This window comes from Carex rostrata, chromosome 26, assembly GCF_964058835.1.
Source record: "Carex rostrata chromosome 26, lpCarRost1.2, whole genome shotgun sequence".
Taxonomy (NCBI): domain Eukaryota; kingdom Viridiplantae; phylum Streptophyta; class Magnoliopsida; order Poales; family Cyperaceae; genus Carex; species Carex rostrata.
This window is the reverse complement of record NC_135943.1, coordinates 6,880,014-6,903,700: the sequence shown is the minus strand read 5'-3', so window position 1 is coordinate 6,903,700 and position 23,687 is coordinate 6,880,014. Positions and strand designations below refer to the sequence as shown.

At 32.8% G+C, this 23,687-nt stretch overlaps 3 protein-coding genes across 5 annotated transcripts; 2 read left to right on the top strand and 1 right to left on the bottom strand.

The window, feature by feature from the left end:
* Positions 1–1,180: 1,180 nt before the first annotated feature.
* On the top strand, positions 1,181–4,372 carry ATP5 (delta subunit of Mt ATP synthase). Of its 2 annotated transcripts, XM_078292675.1 has the most exons (7): positions 1,216–1,411; positions 1,959–2,015; positions 2,169–2,225; positions 2,602–2,845; positions 3,025–3,137; positions 3,735–3,818; positions 3,992–4,372. In XM_078292675.1, the coding sequence occupies exons 1-7, from the start codon at positions 1,298–1,300 to the stop codon at positions 4,112–4,114; spliced, it is 792 nt and encodes a 263-aa protein (XP_078148801.1). In that variant the 5' UTR covers positions 1,216–1,297; the 3' UTR covers positions 4,115–4,372. The 2 variants fall into 2 exon arrangements, with proteins under 2 accessions (XP_078148802.1, XP_078148801.1); XM_078292676.1 differs by lacking the exon at positions 2,169–2,225 and having other exon boundaries at positions 1,181–1,411.
* Positions 4,373–12,784: 8,412 nt separating this feature from the next.
* LOC144544546 (uncharacterized) lies at positions 12,785–13,628 on the top strand. Its single transcript, XM_078293070.1, has one exon. It carries the CDS (start codon positions 13,099–13,101, stop codon positions 13,588–13,590), a length of 492 nt encoding a protein of 163 aa, XP_078149196.1. The 5' UTR covers positions 12,785–13,098; the 3' UTR covers positions 13,591–13,628.
* Positions 13,629–15,458: 1,830 nt separating this feature from the next.
* On the bottom strand, positions 15,459–20,139 carry LOC144544237 (uncharacterized). 2 transcript variants are annotated; one of them, XM_078292673.1, is made up of 8 exons: positions 18,697–20,139; positions 17,733–18,326; positions 17,567–17,653; positions 17,344–17,414; positions 17,135–17,211; positions 16,616–16,763; positions 16,200–16,361; positions 15,459–16,029 (listed from the first exon to the last, which is right to left on the bottom strand). In XM_078292673.1, exons 1-8 carry the CDS (start codon positions 19,535–19,537, stop codon positions 15,832–15,834), a joined length of 2,178 nt encoding a protein of 725 aa, XP_078148799.1. In that variant the 5' UTR covers positions 19,538–20,139; the 3' UTR covers positions 15,459–15,831. The 2 variants fall into 2 exon arrangements, with proteins under 2 accessions (XP_078148799.1, XP_078148800.1); XM_078292674.1 differs by having other exon boundaries at positions 15,680–16,029; positions 18,724–19,679.
* Between the last annotated feature and the right edge of the window lie 3,548 nt (positions 20,140–23,687).

Below are 23,687 nucleotides of genomic sequence, written 5' to 3'. Positions count from 1 at the left end.
TGTTGAGAGAGAGCATGCATGTGATATTGTGATGTGAGTGTGGTGCTTTTGGGTTAAGGAAATTTAAAGATGCTTTGAGGGAGCGCAACCTTTTAATTGCTTTTTTAGCCACATGAGAATGTACAATTATTATAGTTCAAATTTAACGAGTCAGAAAGAACCAATTAAGAAGGAGAGCATATAAAGCAGCAGCCTTAGCTTGCTTTTCCTGTAGGGACGTAGGGCGTTTACCTACTACGACTCTTACATATTAAGGAATCTATTTCATTATTTTTTTTTTATTTTCCTCTTCTTTCATATTTGGAGAAGTAGGTGATTTGTTAGTTATTTTGAATGTGTCACTTACATCTAATTTGGACCGGCTATAAACAAAATTAAAATATTTTGGTCGAAAATGAATATTTTTTTTTTTGAAGTACCAGCCAAAAGCCCGGTACGTAATTAATATTTTAATTTTCTTTTCGCAAGAAAACATAAATTATTTAAGTCCTAATAAATTGAAATTAAGAGTAAATATAAATATAGCAAAGATCTGATAAATGTTTATAATTTTAGCAGGTTAATTTATAAGTATGTTTGTTCACTCTTAAACCAATCAAGATGTAGTTCTAGAATATATGCTGGCCTAACAATATATATAGTTCTAGAATATATGTAGTTCATTTTTTTTTTTTTTTGAAAATCTTTGCAGAAGCTGCGAAGTCGTGAGGGAATTCACATCATCTCCAATACCTAATAAGAAAATCTTTTATAATTACTAGATCTGAACCGTTCTTTTTAACTTGGCACGAATCTCAAAGCACAAAAATACTGCCTCCTATTGCGACTCGAATTCCAAATCGGGTTGAGATTTAATATCAAACCGTAAAGTGAGGATGATCCTCTACAATACTGGAGAGGATACACATTCGTCGTGAGGGAAAATCAAACTCTCAACCTTTGAGTACAACAATTCTAAAACTTTTTTCTAGCCAATTATGCTACCTCCCTTTCATATGTAGTTCATTATTGTACAAAATAAGTACAAATTTGATTATTGCTTTCATTAATTCATGTTTAGCCCAATCTCAATTTGCATCATTTTGCAATTTGGTCCATAGTCTACCGAGCCCATAAAATCTGGTCCATAGTTTCCTGATAGTCCAATGGACCGTTATCGGGTTCTATTTGTAGATCCGATCAAATGCAATCCGATAGCATCCGTAGAAGTAGAACTGGGTAATGAGCCGGCGTCATCTCCAGTTCATCGTCTCGCCTACTATTCCCAAGCTAGATCGAATCTAGGGTTTCTTCAACAATGGCTTTGTCGAGACGCCTCGGATCCAGTCTCCCTCTTTTGCGCCACATCATCAACCCCGAATCGATCGTCCCGCTTCGATCCCTCGCAAACCCGAATCTCGCTGTTGCTGAGGTAAATCACTATCATGTTCAAATATTTTGTTTACTTCGGTATAGATAAGTTGCCTCTCTTCATCGCCTTTGATCTCGATTGTAGCTAGTTTTGACGTATGGAGTCCTGATTTCCCGTGAAATATTAGATTTTTTTTTTTATCCGTGTGACATTTTGTTCAATTTTAAGTATATTGTCAGAAGATGGGTATAGAAGTAGGAATGCCTCAAATAAATGTAGTTGCAGCCCAACTGAACATAAATTTCATGTTCATAAGCAGAGTTTTTTTTTTAATTTTATTTGAGCGCTTGGTTTGTTGTGAATTTGTGATCATTCCATCTAGATTCAGATGGAAGTTGTTATTAGCATAAAAAAATTTCCTTTGTTTTGTTAGAAAAGAAAAGATTGATTTCTTATTTCTCTTATAGGGAAATGGAATAATTATTTTTATTTTCTCTTCTAGGGAATGCTAATTTTCCAGTTTGTTTGCAATTGGGATCAACACATATTTTTTTCTTTTTAGCAAAAGAAGCACCCTTATATATGGCATTCTGTATCTGTTTTGTAGGGTTCAAGAACCTTTGCCTCTGAGGTTAAGTCAAGTGGCGCTGAACCTAAGCCTAAGGTATTGCAAAGAATCACTCAACCATATTGATTGCATTTATATAATTGCATTTTAGTTATTTTACACAGCACACACTTTATTCTACCTTATTCCTTTTTCTATAATTTTGTTATATATGTGTCTCAACCTCACTTTAACTTATCTGAATTATAGGGTTCAAGAACCTTTGCCTCTGAGGTTAAGTCAAATGGCGCTGAACCTAAGCCTAAGGTATTGCAAAGAATCACTCAGCCATATTGATTGCATTTATATAATTGCATTTTAGTTATTTTACACAGCACACACTTTATTGTACCTTATTCCTTTTTCTATAATTTTGTTATATATGCATCTCAACCTCACTTAACTTGTCTGCTCCAACAAGTACTGGTTAGTTTGGGGATCTGTAGATGAATAAGGGGCAAATATTTCCTCTTCTTTGTTTTTGTATGCTTCAATTTCCTTGAGAAAGGGATCTCATTTTTGGGTCTGTACCAGTAAACAGGTCCAGTTCATGTGCTGCAGAAGTAAAATGCTTGCACCTTACAAAGATGAAAAGTTCTTAAAATTATTTTGCCATCTAAATTTTGTACAACTTCTATTGTAGCTTCCAAAGGCTCTCTATGGTGGGTCGGGAAATTATGCTTCTGCCCTTTACCTGGCAGCCGCAAAGTCGAAATCAATTGAAAAGGTTGAATCAGAGATTCTTGATGTAGTTCAGGCATCAAAGAAGTGTGCCATATTTTCTCAGTTCACGAAGGATTTATCCGTCCCCAAAGAAACCAGAGTTAAGGCCATCATGGAAATCTTTGGTGAGGCTGGCTTTTCTGACGTCACCAAGAATTTTTTGGGTATGTTACTGATATTTTCTTTTGCTCTTTGCACAATTCTACTTTATTATCCGGGGTACTTCACTTTCGGATTGGCAGCCAGTCAAGCCATGTCATGCGTGTTTTATGTTATCAGTTGGTTTTGTTCCTCATTTATTGATGACACTTTTGGGTTTTTTTTTTATAAAAAATAAATAAAGCGGTGTTGGCTAGCAATGGGAGGCTGAGGAACCTAGAGCGCATTGCCAAGAGATATGTTGAATTGAGTATGATTCACAGAGGAGAGCTCAAAGTCGTCGTCACCTCTGTCATTGTACGAATCACTTCCTTTTATTTTTTATTTTTGCCTATTTGCAAATAAAATAGGCAAAATCTATCATAATTTGCTATTATTATTTGTAGATTTGGATTCAACTATTTAAAAAGGGTGAAATTATGGAAAAGTTAACTAAATAACCTCATTTTTTTTCATAGTAAACCTATATACTTCCCAAGATTTGTTGTGTAATCTGTGGCATGTTTGCTTTGTATCCTCCATGTGTCTACCTAGATCCAGAAGCCCTTAATACATAGGTCTCTATTTCTAGTGATCTGGTATAATGGGTAAACTGCTTTTTGGTCAATAGTATCCAGAATGTTGTTTGGTGGTGGGTTGGGGAGGGAAGTCAAAACCTAATAAGTACGAAATACCATTGCTTTTATGAGAAATGTTTGGTCTTCTGTGAAATATGATTTGCAGAAATTGATCTTTCTTGCTTTTTCATTTTTGTTATCTGGCCTTCCATAATTGTTGTTGTTGCATTACTTAAATAAACAGATTAATTCTTTCCGACTTAATATTTCATAGAAGGGATTTGGATTAGGATTAGCAAGCCTATATGAATAATTGAGCTGTCTACTTGTTAAACAGCCTCTTCCAGCAGAAGAGGAGAAAGAGTTGAAGCAGGTATTTGCGGAAAAATACCCGGGCAAAACTCTCAAGATTGAACGAAAGGTACATCCTTTATGCAACAATTGGTACTTGTGTAAAATCTCCAAAAAAACTGGAGAACTACAAATTAATAAAAAAAATTGGTACCCAGAAAATTTAAATTGTTGCTCTTCTTATTCTCAACCATCTGAGAGTTTTGAGTAATTGCTCTTACATTTGATGTTTTTGTTTGGAAGATTGACCCAAGCATACTAGGAGGAGTGGTGGTGGAGCTTGGTGAGACGGTGTTGTATGACATGTCAATTAAGACCAGAGTGAAGCAAATGGAGAAGATCTTGCGTGAACCCATCGATTTCTAACTCGTTTATTTCTCCTTCATGGTCTGATAATATAGCACCAATTTACATTAATATGTGCTATAGCTTGGTGCTACTATTTACTTATTTTTCTTTTGTGCATGAATACAAATAAGTTTTATGAAGAGAGACCTTGTGGGGGTCATAAGGCCAGACAAGAAATTTTCTCTTTCTTTTTAGTGTTTTTCTTGAGCCTGTGATGGCTTGTTCAATTTTTACCTTGATGCCTATTACCCTATTTTATTCTTTTGTTATTGGCAATGACTGACTTTAATCTATCTATTGCTCATGAGCACACAATAATTATACTTGTTTACTTGAGATAATTATGGATTTAAAACATTTCAGGTTCATATTGCATGATTAAAATGGAGGAATATGTTGCTCCTAATTTTATTTTTTTTTATCCAATTTGAGATGCCTTCAACTTGAAAATAATTGTTGTTGTGCAATATGATCCATGCTTACACTATGGATTACGGAACTCAAACATGTTCCTTGGGTATTTATCACACGAATGGTAATATATTTTAAATGTGAAGATCCGTCCGAAGGGGATAAATCTTTCTTTTCAGTGTGAAGAACATTTTGGTCATAATTTTAGTCCATTTAGTTAAGGAGTCAAATCTGGGCCGGGCCCTTTATAAATTTTGGGCCCTCGAAATATCTCCAGTTACTATGGCTAGCAACTTGACTAAAGGTCTGATCGGAAGACAAGTATAACAATTAACAAGAGTTTAATTCATTATAATATAATAAAGTTGAAAAAAGATGATTGGGATTGAGGTTAATTTTAAAGAAGATAATTGATTTGGAAATATATTGGGAAAGGTTATAATTTTTCACCTTATTTACTATGTTCTATCCGTCATTTTCAATTTTCTCTGCCATTGATGATTGAAATATAGTTTGCAAGAGTTGTATACAAAATTTGACTTTTAAAAAAAAAAAAAAATTGGCTTTTGAAATAAGCTAAATAAAACCCAAAAAAAAAAACCAACAATGTAATCCTTGTAAATCTCAAAATTAATTACAATTTTTCTTGTATAGCAACTTCTCTAATCTGCTGCCCCAAGTTTCTCCTGAAGATGCCAAAAATACCTCTCTGATCTCATCCACGTTCCGATCATCAGATCGACGAGAAAGAGAATTCTCATTCTCGCTTGTTGGAATTTGAATCTATTCTGATCAGTATAAATAAAGCCTGTGTTGGAGCTTTCAATCGTCATGGATCTACAACTTTTGGAGATCTTATTACAATGACTTGAAAATACAAGAGCAGAAGCTGTGTTACATGCAAAATTGTACATAGTGCCCTTCTATAGCTTAACAATATTATTATGTTTGAAAAAAAAAATAATGGATGCAATTTTTATCTGTTTATAGTTTTTTTTTAAATTTATTTATTTCTTTTGTTTGTTTGAAGTTTCAATTTGCATTAATTCATTGGTATTAATGGTTCTTGTTGTATTGATAAAATTATGGTTTGGTCACATTTAATTGCATTTGTCACATCTACTCACATTTAACTATTTTTTTTAATTTTAGGTTAGTTTATTAAAAAAAAAACCATAAAGGTTATAAACAAACGTGGAAAAATCATACAATAAGAAATAATGTTGGAAGCAAATTTATGTTATAATAATAAATTTATTATCTGGATTTTAAATTGTGATTTGGGATTTTATTTTTATATCTTAACAACGTGGGAAAATTTGGTTATCTTCATGATTAAATCTCCAAAATGTCCCATTTCTTTTTATAAATAATATAATTGTCTATGGTACATGTAAATATAAAGTTTGGTACATCATCATCATCATCATGATTGTTTGCTCCACCATCAAAATGAAAATTATGTAACCGTTCAATTATATTTGAAATGGACAAATGGAAGAGCAATCGATGATGTATTGACCATAAATTGTTTTTTTTTTTTTTTTAACATAATCATCTACCTACAATGAGCAAAACTAAACAAAAATAAATTGATTTTATTATAGTAAGTCCCCCATCAAGTATACTTTATTTACTATCGTTAAATTCAAATTCAACTTGAATTAATCGACATTTGTCTGCGATGATTTTCCCAGCAAATTTGTGATGAACATGTGTAGACTGTATTGAGCATTAATCTATGTTTGGATTTAATTTATGATATATACAATACCTACATAGTAAATTTAATTCTCATTTTAATCTTACATAGTTACATGTTAAAAAAAATTCATCGTAAATTGGAACATTCAACATACAAAATATATATAATTTTAAGAAACCAATCAATATTGTATCCATTAATTAGAACTTTTAAACGTAACAATATTTTTTATCAATGTAACAAAAAACATTAATACCAATGAATAAATGCAAATTGAAACTTCAAACAAGCAAAAGAAATAAATTAAAATAAAATAAAATTGCACCTGTTAATTTAAGTTTTTTTAAAACATAATAATATTGTTAATCTATAGAGTATGAAACGATAACAAAAAAAGCTGCTACCAAACATTTTAAGGTTCTTAAAATTGTCCCTTCCTAACATTCTTTAAGAGGAGTAAAATAGAAGCAATGGAAGGGATGAAGAGAGAAAAAAAGTGAGGTCCACAGAGATATTTTTTGAAGAATTTTAGAAAAAAAAGTATTTTGTTTTATATTTTGAAAAAAAAAATACTATATAAAATTTTCTGTGTTACATATCTACGTATAAAGATTATACCATACCATTGGTAGAATAACGAGGGAATTAAAATTACAGATTTACTAATTAATTAATCTTTGTCATAAAAAAAAAATCTCGGCCCTTGCTTGTCAACAGCCTTCTATACAAAATTAATTATGAACCAGAACTATGTATAAATTATTCTATAAAATTTGTACAACCTTTTTTACTTATTCTGTTCCGGTGACAGCATGGTGCACTACTATATATGTATATATAGAACTTAATTGGTGCTTGCACTCCTCATTTAACAACTAAGCTGAATATTTCTTTTTCACCTAACCTATTATTTATTAACTCATGCTTCTCAATATAATTAAACACATTGTAATTGTAGATTAATCATAATTAAGTACATAATAAAATATTTAGTTGCCGCCTAGGCTTAAATATTCTGAAATGATGGGCCCACTAAGAAATGGGAAACATGTTTGCTAAGGTTTGCTTGACATGATCCTAAATAGAATATTTTAAATGATGTCGTTAAGTTGTTGAATAGGAATATATGTAGGAGAATTAATGATGAGGTTGTTAAATATTGTTGTCAAAAATTGAGATATCTTGTTAGGAGTTATTAGAAATATATATCAATTGTTGCTTATTATCTTAGCAAATAAAATATCATTACAATTGGAAGGGAATATCTCCTCAATTGTTGTCAAAAACTGAGTCACCTAACTAGGGCTAGCTGCAAACGAATTGGAATGAATCGAATTTACTCTAGTTTGAGTTTGAATTTAAATAAGATTCGAATTAAATTGATTTAATTTGTTTCAGAACGAACTAATTTTGAATCGAATTAATTGCGAACTACAAATTTTTTGAATCAAAGTAACTACAATTTTTTTTTGACAGCCCTAGTTATACCGCTAGTTTATGCATTAGTTTTCTTCTTGCGGAACAAAATTAACACAATTTCCTTTTATCTTTTACGAATTCACACTGATGGGTTATGAGCCAACTTAAGATTCTCTTACATTTTATGTTGCTGGATTAATTAAAATCACGGCATGAATCTAATCAAATAGAACTTATTCCATTGTTAATTTGTTACGCTGATGAAATATTTTTTCATTATAAGTTATCATTATATTAACAATCTTGAGCTCTAATATTAATTTGGTTCTTGCATTATTAAAAAATTGATGGTTGAATCCATTAGTTGCATTATTTAAGATTCGAACCTAAATAGTCTGCGAATTAATTTTGAACAAATTATACCTAGTTTGAGTTTGATTTGAATAAGATTCAAGCCGAACTGGTTTGATTTGTTTCAGAACGAACTAATTTCGAATCAAATTAATTCCAAACTTTTTTCGAATCAAACTCAAATCGAATCACGAATTACGAACTTTTTGTGCAGCCCTACTCCTAACTTAATTTTAAAACCCAACATTATAAGGATGCATCGACAAACTATATTCAAATTACATGAAATTCTGACGAAGCTAGAACTTTTTATTTTTCCAACAACATATCCATGGATTTTATTTAATTTTCAAACTTATTAAATAAAAAAAAATTAGAATAAGAGCGAACAATAAATGATCTTATGTTTTGTGTCCCAAGTAACTTATTTTATTAGTGAAGTCTCCGTCACGAAATGCTTCCATTAATATTGATTTTGCAATCATGCCTGCCAATACCCTAGCGTATCAATCAGGTCAGATAAATTATAAATATGTTGTTTTTTTTATCAAGTCAATAATTCTTATATCTCTGGTCAAATCAAGCAATCATCCCGTATATAAAAATAATTAAGGAATCATAAAACGATAATTAATTGCGTAAGTCCATCCAAAATTAAATAAGTTTGATCTCGTAAAGAACAATTAATTGTTGTATTGCGTAAGACCATAAATTATGAGATAATTTATACCAAATTTTTATTAGAATAAAGATTTTTATCCCCTATCTCATTTCCCCCATTTGTCCCCCATTCTCTCATAACTCAGTTAACTGTTTAACTGTCGAAGTCTCAGTAATTTTGAAAGAAGATCGACTCTCTCACATAACACTCAGGCCATAATCTCTCTCGCTGATCCAGCACTTTCTCTCTTGCTCCATGGAAAATCTTCCATCTGATACTTCCAGCAATCCAATTAAAGAGGACAACTTTAATTAGTAATCACAAGACCTGCTTCTCATCTCTCTTCACTGGCTCCTTAATATCCCCTTTGGGTTGCTCCTCTATTTGATTTGTGATATCCGTATTATCTATAATCTCTTGGTGAGATTTGTGAATCTCGGATTAGAAAATCATGATGAATCATGTGATTTATTTTAAATTGAATCCTGGATGAACTATTTGTAATCCCGTGTTGTATCTTTTTAATTTAATGAATCTCTTTACTTTTAGGTTTTCTATTTTCAAGATTTAAAGGGATTATATCCTCGAATCAACTTCTGTTTGCGATTTGGATTTAAATAAATTCCTATCGGAGATGCGCATCTGCTACAAAGGAGGATTTTGTATTAGAACGAGAAAAATCAGATTTCGGAGATTCAAAATTTTATAGACTTACAGAATTTAGAGATTCAATTTCGAAGATGCTCATTCGCCTCTGTTTGATTTAGAGATTCGAGTTGTTAATTATATGAAAAAGCTAGCTTTTATTCAGATACATTTTGAGTACCTTGCTGCACGCATGAATTAATGGTATAAGTATTAACTGGTACTAATAATTCATGATGGTATGCAATAGGGCTGCAAACGAATTAAACCGAATAGTTTGAGTTCGAGTTCGAACTAATTTTGAATCGAACTAGTTTGATTCGAATATGAATTTCGAATTGGAAATAATTGTTCGAGTTTGATTCGAATCGATTCGAACCGAACTGGTTTGAAATTGAAGCAGGGTTTATAACTGAAAAGAAGAGTTTCGAATCGAACTTAACCCAGTTCGAGTTCGAATTCGAACTAATTTCAAACCAAACTGATTTGATTAATTTTAGAACGATCTAATTTCAAACCGAATTAATTGCGAACTTTTTTCGAATCAAACTCAAATTAAATCACCAACTACAAACTTTTTGTGTAGCCCTAGTATGCAGAATAATTCATGGTGGTATGCAGCTAATAATTCATACATCATCCAGTGTCATATGCAAATAAAAATAAAAATTTGATATAATATGTTTAGTACAAATACTTGACATATAAACTATTTACACATACGTGACGAGATATAAATACTTGTAATATTACATATTAATACTTTCAAACGTCATCCAATGTCATAAAGAAGAAAAAAAATGATATAATATGTTAGATACAAATACCTTATAAATGAACTATTCACACTTGTATAACGATGTATGAATACTTGATATTATTAGTTATAAACGTCATCCAATATTATATGGAAATTTTTTGATAGAATATGTTAGATTTAAACACATGATATATGAACTATTTACATTTGCACTATGAAGTATGAATACTTACAATATTTAATATTAATACTTTCAGACATCATTCAGTGTCATATGAAAAAAAAAATTCATAGAATTTGTTAGGTATGAAATTTGATATATTATATATTAATACTTGCGCGTATAAGTATCTATATTTGTGTGAATCACTTGTAAAATCTATCAAATATTAAGCGGTCTCTCTAGTTTTAAACATTACGTAGAAGACGTTCGTGGTTTGAGATTCACATAATTTCTCACAAATTGTTAGAAATATGAGTGAGATTAGAGAGAAAAAAAAACTCACCTCTAAAAATGTATAAAAGATTGGTGTGTGATGAGAGAGAAAAAAACGAAGTTGATATGTCCATTTTTATAAAAATAATTGGTATCTTAGATATGAATACTTGCAATATGAGGTATGAATACTTGCTTGTTGATGTATGAATATTTGCACGACGAGCTATGAATACTTGCATGACAAAGTATGAATACTTGTGCGACGAACAACCCGAAAGTATGTCATCATGGATCTTATTTGAAAGAGAAAATTGCGTAGAAGACGTTCGTGGTTTTAGATTTACAAAATTTATCACATATCGTCAGAAATATTGGCAATATTGAACGAAGAAAAAAAAAACCCACCTCTAAAAATATGTAAAAAATGGGTGTGATGATATGTCCATTTTTTTTTTCAAAAAACTTGATATCTTAGATATGAATACTTGATATATTATATATTAACACTTGTGCGTATAGGTACCCATATTTGCACATGACAGTTGTTACATATATCAAATATTAGGTGGTCCTTTCAAGTAGTTAGTGGTCCCCTCAGTTAGTTAGTGGTCCCTCAGGTAGTTAATGATTGGGGGATGAATGAGGGAAATGAACTGGGGGATAGTTAGTCGATCCCTTTTTATTAATACCCAAAAATAATATCAAATTACTAGATCCATCCACTTTTTCGGTGGAATAAAATTGTCCCTTCTGGTGACTAAATAACCGGACTAAGACCACCTTTCCGGTGATTTAGTCAACGGAACCAAGAAAAATACCCGGTTACTAAATAACCGGAAAGTGACCCTATGTTTGTTTGGCTTAGTAATCGGTTTTGTTTGTTTGGCTTCTTTTTTTTGTTTTTTTTACAAAATAGAAATTTTTTTATTTTTTTATTTTTTGTATTGAAATATTAGAAATGTTGAATATGTTTCTTTGAAAATAGATGAAATACAATATAATTTGATTTATTAGAAAGACTGCAACAAATCATTCGGATCAACATTTTTCAGGCCGGATTTTTCGCGGCTGTAAGAAAAATTAATATATTTCTTTATGTGTTATTGGAAAAAAAATTAAAATGCTTAGATTCTGAGTTATTGATCCCGGTTCAAAAGTCATTTCTAGATAAATACAAGAAATATTGTCACCCTTCTAGTACATTTAATTTCTGAAAAGTTGTATCTATTTTTGAAAAAACAAAAACTTTAAGTTATTTAGTGATTGATATTAAAAAAAAATTCTCAAAATAAATACAACTTTTTAGAAATTAAATGTACTAGATGGATCACAATATTTTCTGTACTACCTAGAAGTGACTTTTGAACTGCGATCAATAACTCACATTCAAAGCATATTTTTTTTTCCAATAACACATAAATAAATATATTAATTTTTCTTACAGCCGTGAAAAATCTGATCTGAAAAATATTGATCTGGATTATTTGTTGCAGTATTTCTAATAAATCAAATTATATTGCATTCCATCTATTTTCAAAGAAATATTTTCAACATTTATAATATTTCAATACAAAAAATTAAAAATTAATTTTTTTTCTGTTTTGTAAAAAAAGAAAGAAAAGAAAGCCAAACAAACAAAACCGGTTACTAAGCCAAACAAACATAGGGCCACTTTCCAGTTATTTAGTAACCGGATATTTTTCTTGGTTCTGGTGACTAAATCACTTGAAAGGTGGTCTTAGTCGAGTTATTTAGTCACCGGAAGGGATAATTTTCAAATTCCACCGAAAAATGGGTAGATCTAGTAATTTCATATTATTTTTGGGTATTAATAAAAATTTTGGTAATTTATATGTAAGGATAAATCGACAGAAACAACAAATTAAATATCTTCATTAGCCATGATTTTTCTGTGTAATTAGTTTATACATATTCATGAAAAAGTAGGCCACAAACTGCCGAAATTTTTATTTGTAGCACAAAAAAAAAAAAAATTATAGATATGTGAATTTCCATATTTACCGGGGCCGCACAGAAAATATGTGGTCCATTTATGAGGAGCTGCAGATTGGCTTAGAAGTCTCCTAAAACCACAAAAAATGCACTATAATATTGAATATATTTAAGTTTTGTGGACCTCTAAGCCAATCTGCGACCCTCCATAAATGGGCCACAAATTTGCTGTATGGCCCGGAGAAATATGAAAATCCCCAAATCTAGAGTGTTTTGGTTTATTTTATTTTTTTATTATGGTATTTAAAAAAACTTCAGCACAAACTGTATTTATTTACCAAGCGAGAACCATTATATGGACTATGATGACATCAGATATTTCATCAGCAACAATTTGGGTACTCATTTTGGGGGTGATGAAGCGTTTGTGTATATTGACAACGAGTATCGTGACTGTTTGGCTTAACGAACCAAACAAAGCAAATCCTCGAAGACATGCCATTAATCCTCCCAAGTCACCTACTCAGACAAGCCTCCCTCTCCTCAAGCTTTTCCTTGCTGCAATGCCTCTTTCTTTCTCTGTCACTTCCTTTCCTTTCTCTCTAGATCTTCACCTGTCCCTCCCTATCCCTCTTTCTCCTTCTCATCTCTCAAACAGATGACAGAAATTGCCAAACAAGGCGGTCTACTAACCGTCGATTGTGTCGTGATATGTTGTTGCTGCCCCTGTATTGTGCTCCAAGTTACAATATTTCTCTTTATTAGATTGCCCCATAAACTAGCAGTGAAATCCAAAAGAATTATACTCAAGAAACTCCACAAGAGATTGAGATTGAGAAAGCGCAAAGCTGGAGATAATAATGATAGTGTTGTTGTCGTCAAGAGAGACGATAATGAATGCTTTTGGATGGAATTCGATGATCCAATTCAAAGAAGCGAACCTCCTGCAATCCGCAAGTCTGGTAATGTTTTGTTTCTTGGATCAGAAGAAGGCAATGATGAAATGAATGCATGGATAGCTGAAGACATGAAATTTGTTTTCGGTGAGAGAAATGCATGTCTAGGAGATGAGGAAGTATGGAGGGAAATGTTGGAGAGAGGTGTCTTTTGGTTTGGGAGCTTTTGGGCTAATGGTGATTATTTAGAGTAGTTGTAATTTGTTAGCAAGTATTTGCAAAGAGCAAATTTCTAACAAGTGAATAATAAAAACATGCACACGGTTATAGAGGAAACTTCCCACATTAATTTTTCAGCTTAATTTTTCTGTTATCTGTAACGTAAAAATAAGCAACAAGATATTTGAGAGCTACAGAAGGATGTAATTAATATCAACACATTAAATAGCACAAAGGATCATTAATTGTTTTATTTTGAGTGTAAGAAATTGAGGGAGCGACAATCAAAGGCGAACCCAAGATTTTCGTCAGCGGTAAAAAAATATCAAATCGGATTTAAATAATTTATCGGATTTAAATCCATTAACTAATTGGGTACTCGATAAAAAAAAAATGTTTTGACTTATATTTTTCAATGCTTTGACTTATAATTAATTGGGTACTTGGTCGGTACAGATAGATCACCACTAAAACTCAAAATCCAGAGGGGCGGCTCCCCCCTGTTCTACTCTGGGTCCGCCCCTGGCGACAATGTTCTTATACAGTAGGAAGCGTACGTCATCTTTGATCGTGCGGTTCCTAATTGTATATATAGCTTCCCAAGTCCTAGCCATGTATGTAGTGTCTCTTTGTTGATGGAAGTTCATCACACAAAATTCAGGGCGGAGCCAGACTTTCAAACTATGAGGGTCACACACATTTGGAATCAATCATATAAAATTTCTACGGGGAATGGAGGTGTGATATGCTCACCAAGAGGGTTTGGTGAGGACAACTCCAAAAGTATATCGGATCGACTTCAAATATCGAATTCAAACCGTTGAAATCCATGTACTTCATGAGTGATGCATATAAATGTAAAATTTTGAAAGTTTCGAGTTTATTTGCTACAAGGTCAAGCGGTCAAAGAAATGAACCTTTTATAAGCTACAAGTAAGTTGTTTTGTATATATTCAATTTTTATTATTTCTTTGACTGTTTGACCTTGTAGCAAATAAACTCGAAACTTTCAAAATTTTGTATGTACATACATCACTCATGAAGTACATGAATTTCAACAGTTTAGATTCGACGTTTAAAATCGATCTGATATACTTTTAGAGTTGTGCTCACCAAATTCTCTTAGTAAGCACATTACACCCCAGCTTTACTTATTTTACAATATCATTACATTTTACTTTAAATTATATAGAAAATTATACATAAATACACAAAAAAATAAAAAATGAGAGTCAATTCACCCATTCCTTCGACTTAAGAGAAGAAAGCGCAATATGCCTAAAATCATTTTATAGCTTTTAATTATCAAGAGAACACAGATACAGATAAAATACTAGAGGGTGCTTGTAAGAAGTGTGTATCCTCTGAGGTATCTCATATTTTGTGTGACCGACGTGTCTGGTGCCTACTCGGGGATAGCACAGGGGGCAGTATTAGTTGAGCTTTGAGATTCGTGCAGAACATATTTGAACGGTTGAGATTTTCCAAAAAGTCACGCAAAATATGAGATATCTCAGAGAATGTGAATTTGCTTGTAAGGCACCTCCCTGAGTGTGCATTCTTTGCAATTAATGCTTCAGGTGCTTTACCAGACATTAGCTCAATCTGTTTGGTATTATTTAATTTTCTCAAAAATGATCTGAAATCCTAAGTATTGATACAAATATCTTAAAAAAAAAAATCAACGCGTCTTTACGAATTCCAACACTAAACTTTTATGGTACTTGATAAGTATGTTTTACTAAATAAAATTTAGTTTCTAGTGAACAAGTTGCAGTACCAATAGTAACAGCACACGGATAATCTCATCAAATTATATGAATACAACCCAAAATATTCAGCTGTGAATCCAAATAAAGAATATAAATGATTAAACTACAGTAACAATAGAACGAAAGAAGGAACTTTGAATGTGAATTAAGCATATTTGATAGACACGACTATATATGAAACAGTTAATCATAAATACAGCAATCCAAAGTTAAACAAAACTTCTGTAAGGATGAAAAATTATTACAACGTTGCAGCTTCACATTTATACAATTAAATTATACTAACTACACAAAATTGAAAATAAAAAGGGTATCCATGGTGTTTATACCAGATTCAACACTAGTATAGGTTTCTCTTCTCCGTATTACTTTGTATTCTCAAATATACTTTGGATACAGCTTTAACATTGTTCCTAAACCAGAATGGGTGGACTGTTGAAAGGCATAACTATCTCAAAAATAGTTCCCGAGCAAGATAAGAGAAGAAAATAATCATAGTGATGACTAAAAGTTGCGGGTGCTCAGATTGGAATTGGTGCGGCTGTGGTAGGAGTCAGAGCTAAAGTCCTGGCTTCCAAAAGCCATCTTTTGGAAGAGTTTTATATCAGCCGTATTTGCCACATTAAACATCTGGCTCTTCCCTGGTTGCACCCCATTGCTTATGTCCACCTCATCCGTCAGAATGTCAAGAGCTCTCACCACCTAAAAAAAAAAAAAATACAAAATTGAAATAATATACATAACTTTGTGGGTGAAATTGTAAAACATGTTTCAAATTTATGAAAGATCGACATGGCATCTAGCGTGACGCTTTATTATAAGACATAGGTTGAGGAAATGTAGGGCTTTTCAAATGAAAAAAAAATTAATACTTGGCTCATTTTGGGTCTTCGTGAGGCCGAATGGCGAATACAAGCAGCAGCTGTTTCAACCATGCGAAACATTTCAGTCTCTATATAGTTTGTTCCTAGCCTTGGATCTACCAATTCCTTGAAATCTCCCGACTCTAATGCTTCTGTCAAGTGTGGCCTCGCCTACAAAGAAATTAATTATAAGCACAAAAAATAACTCCAACTGACAACTTCTACTGAAAATAGGACAATGGTGCATTTCATTTTGTGATAACTGAAAAGAACCATTTGGCAGTTTGATCAAGGTGATACCCTGTTGTACTATCTTCACTGTGCTGCACAGGATTGGTACCAAACTGAGGATTTGGGTTTGGCTACCATCTTCAAAGAGAAGGAAACAAATTAAGAAAAAATATATATATAGAGAGAGAGCTTACCCACTCAACAAGACTCTCTTCCCCAAGAGGCCGGTTTCCATCAACAGGTTTTCGACCAGTAATGAGCTCTAAAAGCACTACTCCAAATGAGAATACATCAGACCTCTCTGTCAGTTTTCCTGTCGAGGCATATTCAGGTGCCAAGTATCTATAAATTGCCAAAAAAAAAAAAAAAATAGAAAATAAGAGGATTGATAGCAGCAAGTATGAGAATGACAAACAATATTATTTCAGCCAAAAGTAAAGCAGTGCTTTTTGTCATCTAATAAGTCCTGGGGGAGACACAAAAGATAAACAAATAGAATTCAATTAGGGATGATTTTGTCTTTTAATCATTTTATGAACCCATTTAAAAAAATGACCAAAAGAGAGAATTGAATAAGGTAAGATTGCAGATGCCAAAAATAGTTGCTCCTATTCTTTACTAATTCACTATTGTTCAGTATGCAGGTTATGATGTTAAAAAGAAGTGATCAGGTTAGGTTTGGAAAGTTAACAATTTCAGAGATGGTAACATACCCAAATGTTCCCATGACACGGGTAGATACATGAGTGACATCATTTTCTGCTGGCCTTGCAAGCCCAAAGTCAGCAACCTAAGACATGCCACACTTTTATTAGCAATTTATTTTATTAAAATATGATCAGACAGCTACATGGTCAAAAGGACTTAGACAACGAAAAATTCAATTTGAAAGAAAAATCTTTGAATGATTATTGATATTGACCTGTGCTTCAAAGTTGTCATCTATGAGTATATTGGATGATTTGATATCTCTATGAATAATTCTTGGATGACCTACATAACAATAAGCAAGATAGATTCAGAAGGGAGACTAGAGTATAAAAATAAAATAAAAACCATGACAGCAAATGCATGTACTAAGAAATAATTTGGATCGTATATATGCAAATAATTGAGAGAGAGAAAGAGAGAGAGAGAGAAATTACAATCCTCATGTAAATAAGCTAATCCACGGGCCGAACCAGCTGCCACCTTAACTCTAGTTGACCATTCCATACATGGTTTTCCTTTTGCTACACGTGAATAGTGAATCAAAGAATGTCCAAAGCAAATTCTGGAAAATAATGAGGCATATATGAACACAAGTCTTACCGAAGAGATGATAATGCAGTGTACCATTTGACACAAAATCATACACCAACAGTCTATGATCCTCGGAAATGCAGTACCCAACAAGGGACACCAAGTGCCTATGGTGGACCCGGCTTATGATCTCAACCTCAGCCTGGAATTCCCTCTCTCCCTGGCCCCCGCCTCCTTTTAGCTGTTTAACCGCCACATCTTTCCCATCTGACAATGTCCCTTTGTACACACAACCAAACCCACCTTCACCTAAGATTTTTTCTGGCGCAAAACCACCTGTTATTTCATATAGCTCTTCATATGAAAAGCACGCTTGGGAGCTGACGATGCTCATATCATGCATCTTACTGCCGGTCCTTTTGGTAGCCGAGCTGAAGTTGCCAGAGCTGTTGTAGTTGCTAGAATTGTAGTTCGGCCCAGAGTTGTTGTTATTGTAGTTCGGCCCAGAGTTGTTGTTATTGTAGTTAGGCCCAGAGTTGTTGTTATTGTAGTTCGGCCCAGAGTTGTTGTTCGGGCCAGAGTTGTAGTTGTAGCTTGCCGATGGGCTCCCGCTATAGTTTACTGCCATTCCTCGGTGTGGAGATGCCAACAGAAATGGTGTCTCTATATAAATATTAAAATTGCTGTGTTGGTGTTGCTGTTTGATTAATGGTAATTTTGCCATTTTTCAGCTCAAAATATTGGCAGTTCCAACTGAATTTACGAACTTTTACTGGTCTAGTTTTCAACAATTTATAGAGGTTTCAAGGGCATTTTTTCCCTTGTACTGACAAAAATGAATTGAATTAGTATATAACAACTCAGTTCAGAATACGGCAACCCAAGTACCAGTTCATTATTATAGGCTGGTACATGTGGATTCCTAACTTGAATTAACCCGACAGATATGATGACTGCTGGACCGCTGGTTTTCTAAAGCTTAAGTTTCACAAAGCCAACAAAAAAAAAACTGTGGCTGTAGTTTGAGAATTACCTGACATCTGATTAGTACTATACTGACCTGAGGGCATCCCAAAACCCTGCTGGTAAACCTGCGGCTGGTACCCCTCCATGATGGGCCTTCTTTTCCTCCTGTAACAAATTATGCCCACTAATCCAAGCAACAGAACAGTCATTCCCAAAGCAATCCCTACTGCGGCCCCACTGCTGATGCCACCACTAGGAGGGGATGGGCTTGTACTAGAAGCCGGCAATTGGGGCGGAGGTGGGGTTGACGCTGAAGTTCCTGGAGGAGTAAGAGTTGGTGTCGTTGAAGAGACCGGTGGCGACGGGGTTGTGGTCCCTGAAGAAGTAGGTGGTGCTGCTGTGTTGTTTTTCTCAGGAGGTGGGGATTTTAGTGCAGCTGGTGGAGGCGACGTTGGAGCAGTGGCATTAGGTGGTGATGGGGCCGTGCTGTTAGTTGCAGGGGGGGTACTATCTGTTGGTGGTGGAGGTGACATAACAGGTGCTGCAGGTGGAGGGCTCGAGTTTCCTTCATTGGGAGGTGGAATGTTGGTGATTGGGGGAGGAGGAGCTGGTACGGTCGGTGGTGGAGCCGCAGTGACAGGAGGGGATGTGGCAGGGGGTGGTGCAGATGATGTGGTAGTGTCAGGGGGAGGGGGTGAATTGGCTGCTGCCGGTGGAGGGGGTGAATTGGCTGCTGCTGGTGGAGGGGTGGAGGTGGAAGGGGCAGGGGGGGTGAGTGTTAGCAGGGGTGGTGGTGCAGTGTTGGTTGTAGAGTCGGGTGGAGGGATCAGTGTTGTTGAGTCAGGTGGTGGTGGGGTCAGTGCTGTTGAATTGGGTGAAGGTGGTGAGTTGGTGGGTGTCGAGGCCATGATTTAAGTGTTGTCAAGTTTTCTCTGGTTGTGCTGAGGAGGTGGTGATTAGACCAAAGGCCTGGAGCACTGTTTGTGCTGAGTTTGTACTATGAGAGAAATTGGAGGCTGTAATGGAATTTGAATGCCGGTTTTCATTCAAATCTTCCTATCTTAAAATGCAGTGAGATGTCTGGATAAAAGGCTAGTAATATGGTGAATTGGAAGAACTTCTTTGGTTTTTATTTTTTTAAATTGTGGCAGGAATTCTCAAACTAAATGCCAATAAGTTGTACAATTGAACCTAGTGACACTTTGGTGGAAGAGGCAAAATGTCAAGCAACAGATGTGCGAAATTTTATTGCCAAATTTTGAAAAGTCCTCTTAAATAAGAAAGATCTAAATTGAGCATGAAGTTGAACTAATCTCCAAACTAGTAACTCCCAAAAAACGAACAAGCGCGTTCTAAATCAAAGAAAGAGATGACACCAAAGAGGAACTCAGATTGAAAACCAAGTTAGAAATTGCATTGAATACCTGACAAGAACAAGGCAATGCGACAGTACCATTTTTCCATGGAATGCACCAAAGGTGATTAGAAATGAGAGAGAAAGAGAGAGGTTGAAAGAAGGGGAAATGGGAGCGCCTAAGGCCTCTTCGTTAGAACGTGCTCACAACTCAAGGAGCTATACTTCTACTCTACGCAGAGAGAGAAGAGAGAGAGATTGGTTCAAGGAAGACTTCAAGATTATTTTGTAATAAAAAAAAAATGCATGTGTTTCTTCTTTTAATATGTATTTCTTTTATTCTATGTTTCTATGTTCGGTGATACCAGAAATGAAATCTCGGAGGAGACGCGGGAAATCAAATTCGGACTGGATTTCACAAATCGGATCGGGTTCGATAAAGATCAAAGATCCAAACCGAATCAGATTTTAGATTTTAGATTTTAAATATATATAATGTGCACAAATATATCGTTGAATCTGTTAACTAAATACATGAAAATATATTTATGCAGAAACAATATTCAAATTAAGTTTGATGATTCGATAAACCATGAACGATATTGAAAGCTGAATATATATTAATTGTTGCATATTTTTGGTAATAAATTTTATAAATAGATTGACAAAAATATATCTCATATTTAGTTAACCTCGATTCTCCCCAAAAATAATATATAATTATAATGAGGAGGAATCCACTTACACCCTTTTTTGATGACAACGAATTACACTTTATATTTTCAAAGTTTTCAAAGTCTATAGTATCAATTCAAACCGTTCAATGCAATGGATATATTAAACTGCGTTTGCAGATCAAATTTTACATTTTTTTTTACTATTTATTAAACATTTTACAAAATCGTTATTTTCATACTATTGAATTTTGTACCTATTTTAATAAATAGTAAAAAAAATTTAGAAAAATGTAAAATTTGATCCGCAAGCACATTTTAATATATCCATCATATTAAACAGTTTGAATCGACTATTTGGACTTTAAAAATGTAAGGTGTAATCCGGTGTCACAAAAAAAAGTAAGTGGATCTCTCCTTAATTATAATAATATCCTTATCCAATTTTTTTTCATCATAACGGTCTGATCAAATTAATAATAATTAATAAATAAATAGCGATCTACAACTTTTTAGTGTATTGAAGACTTCTGAAAAAACAATTGAGTTTTCTTTATTTTGTTTCGGTTCCATGAAAATTTCCAGCATAAAAATCGTTTAAAGTGGGCAGAAAATATACTATGTTTGGACCGAAATTTTTTACTCTTACTATCTTTAAAAAAATGTTAAATCAAATAACAAAGATTTGATTAGAATTTTATTTTTTGACATGGCCGCAATTTGAAGTTGATAACACATTTCATTTTTTTTTTCCTTGATCAAAGCTGTTGCTTTGATAAAATGTGGGCCTCATTTTTTTTCTTTCCAATCCAATGATTTTTTTAGTCAATTAGAGCTGAAAATCAAAGTTTTGGGTAAAAGGAAAAATGAAATGTGTTCTCAACCTGAAATTGCGAACAACTAATTTTTGTTTGTAATTTCAAATTATGATCGTATCAAAAATGAAATTTTGATCAAATTGTGATTATTTGTTTGTAACTTTTTTTAAGGTGGTCAAAATAAAAATTCTCATCAGATTAATGAGTTATTTGATATCCTATTCCGTATTTGAATATGTGAGTAGATGTTCAAAATAGCCGCTATTTTTTGTTGTTTAACTATTTTAATCAAAAGTTAAATTAGTGACTATTTCAAATAGTTAGTTAGCCATTAGCATGCTAACCTTAATAACACAATTTTTCATCGAAAGACACAAAAATAGCAGATTTGCACTTTCTGAATTGGCAATATTTCGAATAAAATCTAAAAAATATTCTCAAACACCATTCAGTATAAATTTTATAGCATATTAAAGCATTTGAAACTCAACTGAGTTTCTAAATAATTGTTAATTACTTTTTAGAAATTAAGGTCTCTAAAGTTTCTAAGAGCATCTATATCCCTAATATTATTAGAGTTTCTAATAAGATGTGGCAGTTTCTTATTCAGCTTCAGAGATGTGGGAGAGTTTCTTGTTTAAAAACTATGCAGTAAAGTTTCTTATTAAGAAACTATTTATAAATTCTATGCTGGCAAAATGATTGGCTCAAATTGTTTCTCCCCTTTAGTTTGTTTTTGACGTGGCTTAATAGAAACTCTAAAATTAGTTTCAGAAACTTCAAAAATATTAACTCTCACATCCCTGAAATTTATTTTATAATTTATATTAAGTCATGTAAGCAACAAATTAAAAAAAAGAATAATTTGAGCCAATTATTTGATCAGAATGGAGTTTATAAACAATTTCTTAATAATAAACTTTACCGTATAGTTTCTAAATGAAAAACTCTTTAACATTTCTAAAACTAAATTAGAAACTACCACATCAGATTAAAAACTAATAGTTTTAGAGATATTATAATCAATAATCAATTTGCAACCTACCTATAAATTTTATGGCATATTATAATCCGGTATGGAATCGATTTCTCTTAAGGAGCGTTTGGTTTGCGCTATAGACTATTCCAGAAAATAGAAGAATTTCAGAGAATGTAATGCCAAAGAATACTATTCTAGATAATGTGTTATTATCATATTTGGTTCACAAATGACAATTGCAATGACTATCAAAATATGTGTTCACTTTTAAATGATCAACTATTTTTTTTTATTTATCGTACATTTTAAAAAATACTCTCAAATATAAACATAATTGCACCTGAATTATAAGAAATTGAATCAATTCTGATGCTTCATCTGATTCGATACTACCAGTAGTCACTCAAATTAACTAACTACCAGTTGGTTCTACATTAAATTTTGATGTAAATTAGGTGAGTAATATTTATTGAAAATTAAAGTGACTTTGTTTTAACTATCACATATTACATGTACCTTTCCGGTGAGTTTGGTGCCAGTGGGTCCTGACCATAGTTATCACATATTTTATGTAAAATGTAGTATTTATAGACAATAGATATTAAATGTACCGAATAAAGATATCTAATACAATAATTTTACAATATTATTAGAATCAATTGATGCGTAATGAATGCATGTACATGTCCTCATCCATCGTTCTTCACTGTTGTATATTTTTTTTGTATTTTTTGTAATTTTTTATTCGATAAAAAAATTCAAAAGATTATTAATGTGGTGTTGAAATCTATTCAAAATTAGATTTATTTTTCTTACTAGTAAAAGGCGAGACAAGCATTTTAAAATCTGGTTTAACTTAAATCTTAATTTTAAAACTGAACATATTTTAAAAGAATTAAAAATCACACTATACTATGATTTTTTGTGATTAGTTAATCATGTAGCGTCCAGTATAAAAAAATGTTCAATAAATTATATTACGTAACGTGATTTTTTTTTTTATTGTTATTGGCTAGATTCTAAGTCCACGTATAACATAAAAGTAAATATTTATATTGACACTTAATTTTAGACTTTAATATTTATCTTGTTTCACGATTGGATCTGTTTATTTAACTGCCGCTACGCTTCGACGACAATTAAATCTACTTAACTTCACACTCCGATCGAGATACATACTCTTAGCTTCGAACTCTAATAGAGGATCAAATATATTATATTGGAGATAATAGT